General features: G+C 52.5%; 1 protein-coding gene across 1 annotated transcript in view; it reads right to left on the minus strand.

Moving 5' to 3' along the window:
• Positions 1-535: 535 nt before the first annotated feature.
• Positions 536-12,283, minus strand: part of PNLDC1 (PARN like ribonuclease domain containing exonuclease 1) — a 20,537-nt gene continuing 8,789 nt past the window's right edge. Inside the window, exons 9-19 of the mRNA XM_007457588.1 lie at positions 12,053-12,196; positions 11,212-11,281; positions 9,528-9,613; positions 8,255-8,310; positions 5,276-5,340; positions 4,787-4,840; positions 4,548-4,590; positions 2,460-2,559; positions 1,978-2,153; positions 1,778-1,876; positions 536-599 (exon numbers count right to left, since the gene is read on the minus strand). Coding sequence (XP_007457650.1) covers positions 536-599; positions 1,778-1,876; positions 1,978-2,153; positions 2,460-2,559; positions 4,548-4,590; positions 4,787-4,840; positions 5,276-5,340; positions 8,255-8,310; positions 9,528-9,613; positions 11,212-11,281; positions 12,053-12,196 — 957 coding nt within the window. The remainder of the gene's footprint in view (positions 600-1,777; positions 1,877-1,977; positions 2,154-2,459; positions 2,560-4,547; positions 4,591-4,786; positions 4,841-5,275; positions 5,341-8,254; positions 8,311-9,527; positions 9,614-11,211; positions 11,282-12,052; positions 12,197-12,283) is intronic.

The raw sequence follows: 12,283 nt of genomic DNA on the forward strand, positions 1-12,283 counted from the left end.
TCCGATTCTACCTCGATCTCAGGGTACACACCTGTGGTACGAGTCACTTTGTTTCTAAAGTGAGTTGCTTCATGGTTTAGGACAGTTACCCAAAACATGGACCAACACTGGCACCCATGGACACCTGGTTTTATTTTTCCCTTTACTAAAGATTTGGCCGTTTCTCAGGCCTAAACCCCTGCCAGCCTATCAGCTATTGCTTTCTCTCTCAGAAATAACGGAGTCTTTTGCCCACTTGGTGTCCAGCTCCTATTGTCCCAGTTGTCCGTTCAGAAGACACTCTGGAACATTAGCTCAAATTCCCAGAGGTGTGGCTTCTCCCCAGTCATTTATAGAAAGAAAAGTTTTGGCCACATACAAAGGGTTTATCATTGATAACATTTACAGAGTTTCACATTCAACACATAACAAAACTCCTCGTAAGGACCGCGCAGATCCATATGCAAGTAGGATGTGATCTGAACAAACAGAAGCCAGGACGGCAGCCCCGGGATCGTGCGGAGACAGGACAGGACTGCAGGCGGCCTTGCTGCGCTCAGGGGCGAGCTCTTCCCAGGAGAAACGCGATAAAGGCCCAGGTGGTGACTACGCCACAGACCCTGCAAGACAACGACACCGGTCAGCGGCCTGGATGGCGCGGGAGGCCCCGCGTGCGCCCAGCAGGTGTGCGAGCGCCGGCGCAGGCTGGCCCCTCTTCCTTCCCGGCTACGTTCGCCCGGATGTTATTTTCTTTCCATCCCTCTCCCGGCGCCAACATTCTCTCGAGGCTAGAATGGGTCTGGGACACAGAGGGCACCTTTCCCAGTGATTTACGTTGGAGTTTGAGGGGGAGAAGACTGCCTAGCAGCCAAGCTTTCTTCTTCAACGATGTGGTTTTCGACGGGTCTGGCTTCTAACAGGAAACCAAAATCCTTCAAGTTCATTTAACAGCAGCTCTGTCTTCCCAGTTGCTCAGACCAAAAACCCTGGGTTTAAACTTGACCCTGCTCCCGTCTGTCTGATAGCACCTTCAGCACCCCCGACGCCCCCGCTCTGCCACCAAGCAGCCCAAGCCGCAGCCGAACAGTGTGACCAGGTGACCTGGCTTCCTGACGTCCCCCTGCCCTGTGTCCTCCAACGTCTCCACGCAGAGCCCTGAGCCACCGAACCTCCGGCGGCCTACCCAGCTTCTCCCGCAGTCCTCAGCCGCGCCCTCTGCTGGTCGCAACCTGCCGGCTTCCGTAGCCTTGCCTTTTGCTCCTTGTTTCGTCTGGTAGCTTTGTCACTGCCCCTCCACACACCAGGAGCACCGCGCCCCCAAGAGGGCCCCTCCCCGCTGCCTCCTCTGCCTGGACACCGTCCCCTGCCCCGCGTCGCTGTGCCTGGCTCACTCCCCACCAGCGACAGCCCCCCTCCCCGGCCTTCTATGAGGGCCCCGATCTCCTTTAAAGAGCAAAACCTTCCCTCAGCCCAGCCCTCCCGCCTCCCGACCCTGCTCGTTTCTAACTTATCACCTAACAGACCATGCAGGTCACTCGTTTATTACCCCCACTCCGGTGCGAGCTCCACGAGATCAGGGGATTTTGTTTCATCCACTGATGAAGCCCTGGAACCTAGGACGGTGCCGAAGACAGCACGTGCTCGATCAACGTCTGCTGAGCGTCACTGAACGACGTTTGGTCCAGCGTGCTGGTCAACGACCCCTTGCCCAGCGCACGCCGGCTAGCGAGCTGTGCTCGACTCACACCCAGCTGGGACCACCGGCAAGTCCGAAGCAGCCTCAGTCCCGGTCACTTACTGTAACAGGCAGCTGACGTTCGGGGAGTGTCTCCAGTAGCGGTACAGGGAGACCTGCAGGGTGGGGTGGCACCTGTACTCCTTCAGGATGCTCCGGGTGCTGCCGAAAGAAGGGCTCGGTCAGGCGCACAAGCACCACAGCTCCGAGCGGCTGGAGTGGCCGCAGGTTGGAGGGCGGGGGCTGAGAGCCGAGGCACCTACTCCTTAAACTTATTGGTCAGAAGCAGGAAGTGGCTCCCCACCAGTCTCCTGACATCAAACTTGCAGAGGTTCTGAAACTCGTGGTAGACTTGCTGCTCGCTGACCCTGGGCCGCCTCCTGACGGTGGCAATGAGGATGGGAGGGCGGACACTGGGGTAATCTGGACCCGAAAAATTCTAGAACACAGGGAGAAGAACAGATTTTCCACAGTTCCTGCTGACTGACTACCTACCCAGCTGGAAAGTCCTGCGAGTGCAACTAGACAGGCCCTGCGAGCAGCGGGGAGGGAGAGGGGAGGAGGAAGGAACGGCCAAGCTCACCTTGGCTCAGGCGGGAAAACACAGGAGACAGTCACAGGCTTGGTGGGGCGTGAGCGCCCCCTCTGGCCGCGTTTGGTGGCCGTCAGAAGCCCCCGATAGCCCCCAGAGCCCCAAGCTGCCTCCAGCCTCCAAATGGGGGGGAGCAAAATGAAGTCTACTTACGATCTTGGGGACCCCGGCTCGGATAAGATTCACCTGGTTCACATAGGGAGCCAGCACGTCGAGGTACAGCGGGAAGGAGGGCTTGGGGATGGGAAGAACCCTACGAGGACAGAAAGCCCCAAAGCCTTCAGGCCCACGGTGGGTGTCCCACGTCCTCGGCCGCAGGTGAGGCTCTGGTGACAACGGGCAAGGTGCTGCCCGAGACCCCCCTCCCTCCTCCCCTCACAGGTTCTGGGACTTCTGTTGGTGGGCCTCCCCCAAACCACCAGCGAGCTCTCACCGCGGCCCAAGCCAAGGGAGAACTTCCAGGGGTCACCACCCGTTGGTGGCCGTCTGGTAAAGACCCCTAGGCTCACCAACATCAGCCACAGGCTCAGGGGATGAGCGAGGCCCCTGTTCAGAGGAAGGTCCACTCCATCGCCCCTCGACGAGACTCCAAATGGCCATCCCTCGCCCCACAGCCTTGTCCTGCCTCAGCCTCGCCTCCACCCAGACACCACCACGTACCTGAGCACAGGCCCACGAGAAAGCACAGCCCTTGGCACCAGGCAGGCCTAGCTGCTACGGAGCTTCTCTAAACCTAGGAGGGTTTCTAGGTTTCGAGGATTAAAAGAAATTGGGGCTTCCCTGGTTGGCGCAGTGGTTAAGAATCCGCCGGCCAATGCAGGGGACATGGGTTCGAGACCTGGTCCGGGAAGATCCCACATGCTGTGGAGCAACTAAGCCCATGCGCCACAACAACTGAGCCTGCGCTCTAGAGCCCGCGAGCCACAACTACTGAGTCCACATGTCACAACTACTGAGCCCACGCACCTAGAGCCCGTGCTCCGCAACAAGAGAAGCCACTGCAACGAGAAGCCCGCGCACCGCAACGAAGAGTAGCCCCCGCTCGCCACAACTAGAGAAAGCCCGCGCGCAGCAACGAAGACCCAACGCGGCCAAAAATAAACAAAGAAATAAATTTTTTAAAAATTGAGAAAAAAGAAATTAAGGACACAAGGTCCGGTACTAAGGCACCAATAAGCTCCACTGCTCTTAGCTGCCCTCACAGAGCACAGGGAAGGAGGAGGCAGTGGCGGGGGTTTCTTACTGAAGCTGTAAGTCTCACATCCATGTGTCACAGGCTATTTCTGTGTATAATACCCTTTACCAAAACAGACCAATTAGGCAGTACCCACATTAACAGGGTACAGTCTGAAAATGTTTAAGTCAGTCCCAAAGAACACAGTTTTGATCAGCTCCTTCCCCTGGCCTGCCAAATCCTACTTTTATTTTTTTTTTTTAAATATACCCTCTTGAATTTATGGCACGAGGTGTCTCATGTTGGAATTTTTTGTTTGCTTCTGTTACTTCATTTTGGCCGTGCTGCACAGCATGTGGGATCTTAGTTCCCCAACCAGGGATCGAACCCGTGCCCCCTGCATTGGAAGCACAGAGTCTCAACCACTGGACCACCAGGGAAGTCCCTAAATCCTACTTAACACATGTACGCAGCAAGGATGGTGCCACAGAGTGCACAATTCACGTGTGGAGCTGGTGCCTACGAGCCCAGCACTGCAGGCATCCAGGATGACGATGCCCTGAGAAAATGCATTTAAGATTCCAATTTGAGGTTTTAAGAACCTTTCCCCTGTGTGCCTTATTCCAAGTCACTGCCCTTCTCCCCAGCCTGACTGTGTGAATCCCAAGGATGGATCATTTGCTGGCCTATATGCTTTGCTCTCCTACCTCACTGCGGTTTACACGACACGAGGAAACAGGATGGTAACAGACGAAGCAAGCATACTGCCCCGGGAACACTGGGGCGGGTGCGGAACCCAAGCCTGACCCACTGTCTCGGCGTCCCGACAGTGACTTTTCCCAAGGCCGACACAAGAGGCGGGGGGGCCGGGACCAGCCCCAGGGTGGGAGGAAGGCTGGGAAAGGCCGCCTATGGAGGAGGGCTGCTTCCATAAATGTGTCATTTACACGAAGACACTTGCATCCTCCTTCTTTGGGAGAGTGTGGGAGCCCCGAGGTCTTGGTTTACAGTGAGGGCTCAACAAATCCTGACCACTGATGAGATCACAGGATGAAGGGAACACTCACCCGTGCACTCTCCATAGGAGCAAGTGGGCCACTTTCAAAAGAACTGGAAAAAAAGACACTAGAAATGTGACAGACGTCAAGGTGCAACCTGATCACCTTATCAAAATATGCAAACTCAGGCCTTATTTCCACACGTGCCACCCACCTGGAAGTAAACGGGGAGGTGGGGAGGCCAGGGATGGCGGGGGATGACTGAAAATAAGACAGGGGTCTCCCTTTAAAAGGGCAGCAACTCTCACCTGATCCGCACAGGAAAGCATCGTATGCTGCTTCATGGGGATACTTTGTCTCAACTGAAGTGTTTTTTCCAGAAGCAGGAGAGACGGTCAAGCAGCGATTAGAACACAGCCCGGGAAAGGACTCTCCCCCAACCCCGCCCCAGTTCCACACCCATGTCAGCTGTGCACACACAGCCAAATAACGGTTGTTCCTGCAGAGACCACACACCCTTCTCTCAGCCATACCCCACTTTGACCTAGGACCTCCCCACGGCAGCAAGAGCGCTCATGGGAGGTGGAAGCACAGGGCTTCTGGACAGATGGACGCCCCCGGGACCTCCGACGCCTTCTGGGATGGCTCCTTTCGATCGGGCGGTTGTAATATGGACACGGCACGGAAGAAGCCCCACCCGGCCCTCCCACACCTGCCACGTGAAGACCCGGCTTGAGCTCCAGCACCTCAAAGCCATGCCAACCTCGGAGGAGCACGGCTCAGGCAAACATACGTACCGTATTTTTCACATCTGCTTGCATGAATAATCACTGGCCCAGAATTCTTGGTGGGATTCAAGTCACTATTAGAGAAGAAAGATAGATAAAAAACGTTTGCTAACAATCCTTTCTTGTTCTCCCCTCATCCTCTTAACAAATAAAAATGTCCTCAGTACTGGGACTCCTTGAAAATCACAACAAAACACAGCTCTAATATAAAATCAAACAAACAAACAAAACAAAACACGGATCCAGGCATGGGCAGACAGGTCTTGGTAACCAGGCAACGGGACAGATGAAAGAACGGCAGAGCCAGAGGCTCCAACCGTGTCATTCTGAGCATTTACCAGACGCAGGACCCCAGCCCAGCCATCAGGATAAACCCTATGCTGGCTCTGCCCCCGGGAGCTTGCTGTTCAGCGCGTCCTAGAAATGCGACGCCCGAGGCGTGAGAGGTGCACGCCTGGCTATCGAGGGACAGGCCTTCGGGAGGGAAGCCTTCCTGAAGTTGGTGGTCCTACAGGAGAGTCCTGAACCCCAGTGGCTCACCTGGTTGAGGAAACGGGGCAGCGCCAGGCACTTCAAGCCAAGAGAAGAGCACGCAGAGACAGCGAGGGAGAGGGTGAAGCCCACAGTGAAGGGCAGGGGCCGGGAAAGAGCTCGAACATTATGGGGGGGCTTCAGGAACCAGAGGAAGACTCTGACCAGAAAAATGGTCAAGTTCACATTTTAAAAGATCTCTCAAGTGGCAGCACTGCAGATAAAGTAGGTCAGGCCACCAAGCTAACCGGGGAGGAGCTACTACCACCATTGGAATAAAAAATGAAGGCCTCAAGGAAGGCAATGATCCTGGGGATGCAGAAAAAGGAACCGGTTTCCAGGACATTTAGGGAGTAAAACCAACAGGCCTTGACTAGAAGACGCTGGTGGCCCAGCTCTGGGTCCCCTTCCAGGTCTCAGCTCTGGCACGTGGGTGAACGTGGCTGGCATTCGACAGGGAAACCTTCCCTTCATCTGTTTTCCAACAGAATCTATCGGTACCTCTCTGTATGCTTCACATCTCTGAACCCTGATTTCCTCATGTGCTCCTAAGCCGCAAGGCAGCCATCACTCTGGGGGCCTGCTCTCAAGGTGACTCACAAAGCTAGTGAGAGGTAAAGCTGGGATATACACCCAGCAAGTCTCGATGCAGAGCCTGCGTACTGAAAACAAGATTCTCTCTCACACCTGCACACGAGCCATCGGCACAGCGCCTGGCGCCGTCAGGACATGGCAGAAGTTGCTCCAGACACGGGAGCGGGTTTGACGGGCAGAGAGGAGAGCCAAGCAGAAGGTGCCTGCGGCCACGTGGTGCAGGAACAACCAGAAGGTGATCAGGACGCGAGGAGTCTGGAGCCGCGGTGGTCGCCGAGGCTGGGGGTGGGTGGATTCGGTCACCCAGGGGCACGGTAACAAGGAAGACGAGGACAGTGGGGACCCTGGAAAGATGTAAGGGACCGAGTGGAAGAACGAGAGCCCGCGAGGAAGAGATTAAAACACTCACCAGAAAATAAGAGAAAGCCGGGAGAGGGCCCAACGGCAGGGAAGGGGGCCGAGGGGCCCAGGGTGTCAGACGCCAGACAGAAGTTAACACTGAGCACGACCGCCTGCCACGCCCTGTTCCAAACGCCTGTGCGCATCTTCCCATCAGCTGGGCCCCAATACCCAGATCGAGTTCCGTGGAGGGGAGGCAACCTGACCTCAGTGGGCCCAGGAGAAGGCGAGGCCTCTGAAGAGGCCTGTTGTAAAGACAGAACGAGGACAGTGGTGGCAAGAGGGGAGACCGAGGGGAGCTTCACGTTTTCTGAGTTAGAAGAAAAATGCTGATGCTGAGGGAGAGGCTGAGGACACGGCGGGGGTCAGGGGGGCACGAAGGGCAGGGAGGCTGCTGAGCAGAGGGAAGGTGCAGGGCCAGGAGGACGGACAGGCCGCGGGAGGGCAGCCCTTCGTGCCTCAGCCCCATTCACGGTAGGCGTTCCCGTGTGCGGGCTGACGGGAGAGACAGTGGCGAAGAGGATAACACCGCACAAGTGTCTGCAGGGGCCTGAGACACTCCCGCCTCCGGCCTCTTGTTTTCTTAGAAATGACGGCCAGGAGGGCCGTGGGAGAAAGGAAGAGATGAAGCCTAAGGGGCCAGAGGAGACGATCACGTCGGAAATAACTGATGCCATGAGCCGAAAACAGCATCTATGGGAGACTCAAAGAGGCCAGTGCGGCTCCGGCCAGGCATCTTCAGGGGCCCCCGTGCCAGTGGCTGATGACAGTGAGCCACAGAGACACAGCTTCTTTTCAAAAAGGTCTCACCTTCAACTGCCGCCGACGCCACCCTCTCCCCACTCTGGTTTGCTGGTCCCCCCAGTTGGGGACAAAGGAGTGGGCAGAGCAGCCCCCATCCACTCCAGGCCTTCCAGGCAACACACTCCCACCAGCACATGCCCACAGCGTGGCTGGGACATGAGGAAAGACAGGGTCGCTGTTCCTGTAGGAAGGGCAGGAACTCACCCGGTACTAGGACCGTTCACTCACTCCAGTGTTTAATGTGCACCTACTATGCCTCGCACTGCTGAGAGGCCTGAGAGAAACATCAAGGTCCAAAAGAAGAACAATATCTGTTCCCATGGAGCTAATCACTCCAATAATCAAACAGATCACAGGAAAAATAAAACCCTGGCCAACAGAAAACACCAGATAATTAAACAGCTGTAGGTATCTGACCAGGCCCCTTCCCCTCCAGAAGGGGGTTTCACAACCTCAGCACCAGTAACATTTGGGGCTGGAGAATTCTTTGGGTTGGGGGCTGTCCTGTGCATCCTGGCCTCTACTCACTAGGTACCAGTAGCACCCCTGAACTGTAACGACCAAAAGCATCTCACTGTTGCCAAATGTGCCCTGGGGAGCAAAATCGCCCCAAGTGAGAACCCCTGATCTATAAGCAGCTCCGAAAAACAGCTTCCTTACCTGTTTAGGACTTCATAAACTTCTAAAAGATTTGAAACCCTTGGGAAATTCAGTTCCTATAATATGGAAAACAAATTAGGGAGAATAAGACATTTGTGGTTATGTTTATTATCTGCTTCAGGTATTACCAAATGGCCATTAACATGACCTGGAAAATGCAAACTCCTATGAACTCCTCTCTCTTCACACACACCTATCTTTATTCCTTAATTCGGATGTCAGGGTACCTAGTGTCCTTGGGTTTCCTATAAGGGACCCGGCAACCAGCCTAAGAAAACTGCCACAAACACAACACAGCAACTTCCTTCAAGGGCAAGTGTTTTAGGGTTTTGAGAAACACAGGACTCCAAGGCACAAGACCACAGCCAAGGACACATTACGCAGGGCACTAGGTACTCTAAGGGACTGCCAGGTCATCAAGGCCTAAAGTTCACCTCATCTCGCGTGCAGTGGAGCCTGGTTTGCACTAGTTGCCTCAGATCAGCCCCTGCGTCCTTCCCGCTTCGCCCTAGAACTCCGTTCCGCGGAGATGGGCAGCGTCACAGAACACCGTCAGAGCTAGAAATACGTGAGGTACGAGTAATACGTGTGTCTCTGGGCAAAGATGTACCAAGTAACCCAGTGCCGTTTTTGTGGTTTCCTTACTGAACAGTTAATTCTGATCAGCTTAAAGCTTTGTTTACAACACTGATCTCGTTCCCCTTGCTTGGTTCCTCAGTTTTAACTTCTAAACCAGCTGGGTGCTTCCGTCCTCCACACAACCTCGGCTGCAGAACAGAAGTCACCTGGCAGCTGTAGAAATGCCACTCCCGGCCCCTCTACACCACAGAAGCTGAAGGTGGGGTCTGGGTGTCAGTATTTACCCTCCCAGGGGATTCTAATGTGTCTGGGTTGAACTCCCACGGCCCTAATGTTCAGTAAAGATAAAATTTTTCAAGTGGGATCCCTGCCCCTAACCCTGACGCTCTTTAAGCACGTTGCAAACACTCACTGTGTGTACACCAAGCTCTAGATGGTTCTGCTGTGCCATCTAAATAAGCCCGTGAACTACACACCAGTAAGTCAAGACATGAGAACTTGAATGGAGGAAAGAAAAAAAAAATCACACATAAGCTAGCATCACTCAGAGGTGGTAGAATAAAAAAAGAAAACCAATACTGGTTGTAAAATACGAGGAAAGGGTTCAAGGAACAATTTTTGAAAAGAACGAGAAAGCTGAGTGTTAGTGGGACAAACGAAGCATTCCTTTCCCCAGAGCAGTTTAACTTATTACCTTCCAGATATCCTTTGTCACATTTTTGGTGTCAATGAGAACAGGAAATAGGTTGTGGATATTCAGCTTAAATTCTTCATAGCTTTCTGAAGGAAAAGACCCAGATAGTCAGAAGTGAGTTCACTGGTAAAAATGAGAAGAAATTCTCCAACCTAGCTTGTCACCAACACTGGCTAATAAAGCAAATAAAACAAAATAGGAATTGAAAACATCCTTACTCCTAATCATCAAGGATTTCTGAATCTCAAACCAACCTGACATCACCATTTGTAACAGCAAAAGCTAAACGGTTTTCCTAAATTCAGGCCAACATTAGTTAATGCAATTTGCAAAGTTCTAGCCAATGGAAAAGGGAGAAAGAGGTATGACTGGAAAGACAGATGTGAAGTCTGTAAATAACTGTTCAAAGAAAAATCCAGTAAGCTAAAAGTTGTAAGTGCCTTGATAAAAATTACCTGTTAATTCACGTATTTATCAAAATTATACCTGCATATAGTTGTCTGCAAAACAAACCAACCCAAACCCCTCTGCTAGCCCTCTTCTCACTGCCCTCCCATTTCCTATTCCCCAAAGGCAACGACCTTCAATTTTTTCTTTCGGAGTTTATTCCCACATCCCTAAATAACATGCTTACGCTGCTCGGTGATTTCCCGGTTTGGGGCACTCACTAACTGTTGACTCCCACGAGGTAAGAAAATAATCACCCCTTCTACCTCGTACCCCTTACCATTGCCAGCACCTGTGCATTATTCACCAAGGGGCCAGGTGGTCTCCTCCAATGACTTCCTTTTTGGCACAGCTTTTGTTCCAGCAGTTTTTTTGTTTGGTTGTTTGCTTAGTCTTTTGGTGAGTGATTATTTTACCCTTAATTCTCCCCAAGTTCTCTCAAGATGCTCAAACTGAGGTGTTTTTTTTTTTATCAATTCATTTCCCAGAGAACTCTCTCCTAGAACCTTCTCACCCCTTTCAGTCTACACTGGTGTTCTCAGTACAGCATTAGTTCATTTAATCCCCAAACAACTCTGATATTGATACTGTTGATATCATTTCCCCCGTTTTACAGACATGGAAACAGAACAGGCACGTTTAAGTAACTTGCTTGAGATCGCACATAACAAGGGTGGGATGAGGCCTCGACGTGACATCTGAACGCGTGTTTTTAACTGCCATGTCACACTTCTGTGTGTCCAGTGGCATCAGTCATGGAAAAGACTGGGACAGGCGTAAGTCAGTACCACGTGGCCATTAAATGATTTTAGGTGAATGACATAAATAAATGCTTTTGGCAACTGAAAAAAAGCCAAAATCAAAATCATATACGCAGTGTAGTCAAATATGTAAAAAGCCACAACAGAGGGAAAAGCAAAAAGTGTCAGGATTATAGCTGTGATTACACGTCCCCTGCATGTCTCTGATTTTGCTAAGTCTTATGCAATGAGACTGAACAACTTCCGTAAGAGGGGGGAAGAGTATCAGTTCAAATGTCAGTTGTTCTCCCGGAGAAAGTCCCCCAGCTCCAGGAAAATGGTGACAGGCACAGACGTACGCGACCTCTCTGGAAACCTGTGAGGCCCTGGGGATGGCTGTGTGTGTAGGGGCTCCCTCAGGGGCGCGACTCTGGGCCAATCCCCTTGCAGACGGCAAAGCTAAGGTCAGAGGAAGGAGAAGGGTGGTCCGTCCCTACCTGGGAGAGGCCTGAAGAACTTCTCATGGAGATGCAGCAGATCCATCATCATATTATGTCCCACTAAGGGCTACTTGGAGGAAATCGACAGGTGAGAGGAATGAAATTTTCAAAATAAAACAGACGCCAAAGACTAACTGCTGTCTCCGGCAAAGGGTGTAGCTTTAGAACCCACTGCATTCTGACAACATGGTAATCCCATCCCCACCTGCATTCCACTCCCACGAAAGGTAGCCTGACTGCTTAAAGGCCAGAATAGCAAAGCAGCGAGTCAGAGGGACTCGAGGCCTGGGCCACACTGGGAATCTAAGCTGTGAAGCAGACATGTGCAGTCCCCAAGTAGTTTTAGGTCAATTAGCATTGAAATGCCCGTGTGTCTGAAAGGAACAAAGAATTAGTAATATTTCATAGGGACAGTCTTTCCCCAAATTAATCTGTCATGATTTTGTGAAAGCAAGGTTAGATCCATAAAGCCAGTTAACAAAAAGGAAGTCACGGGGCTTCCCTGGTGGCGCAGTGGTTGAGAGTCCGCCTGCCGATGCAGGGGACGCGGGTTCGTGCCCCGGTCCGGGAGGATCCCACATGCCGCGGAGCGGCTGGGCCCGTGAGCCATGGCCGCTGAGCCTGCGCGTCCGGAGCCTGTGCTCCGCAACGGGAGAGGCCACAGCGGTGAGAGGCCCGCGTACCGCAAAAAACAAAAACAAACAAACAAACAAAAAAAACAAAAAGGAAGTCACTTATCTTAAGGAATCTTAGCGTACTGCTGAAGGACCCATTAGTACCTACAGCCAAAATTACAAAAGACTGCTAAAGACCAAGGAAAGAGATTTTTTTCCCCTACCTTCTGGGCTTTCACCAGCATCTGGAAAAACACAGAAAAACCCCTCGCAGAGAGAAGAATCTCCTCTTTCCAACAGCTCTCTCGATCGCAAGAGGTGTTCTCAAGATACCAGCGATGCTGTTTACTCACTTTCTTCACTGTCACCTGAAAGGAGAAGTGCAGACAAGGTCCCTGTATCCTGAGTTTCTGGGAATGGGGCCAAAAAAATGGTCCTTCATCTCAAAAGGGAGG

This window comes from Lipotes vexillifer, unplaced genomic scaffold (assembly GCF_000442215.2).
Source record: "Lipotes vexillifer unplaced genomic scaffold, Lipotes_vexillifer_v1.1 scaffold1055, whole genome shotgun sequence".
NCBI classification, from domain to species: domain Eukaryota; kingdom Metazoa; phylum Chordata; class Mammalia; order Artiodactyla; family Lipotidae; genus Lipotes; species Lipotes vexillifer.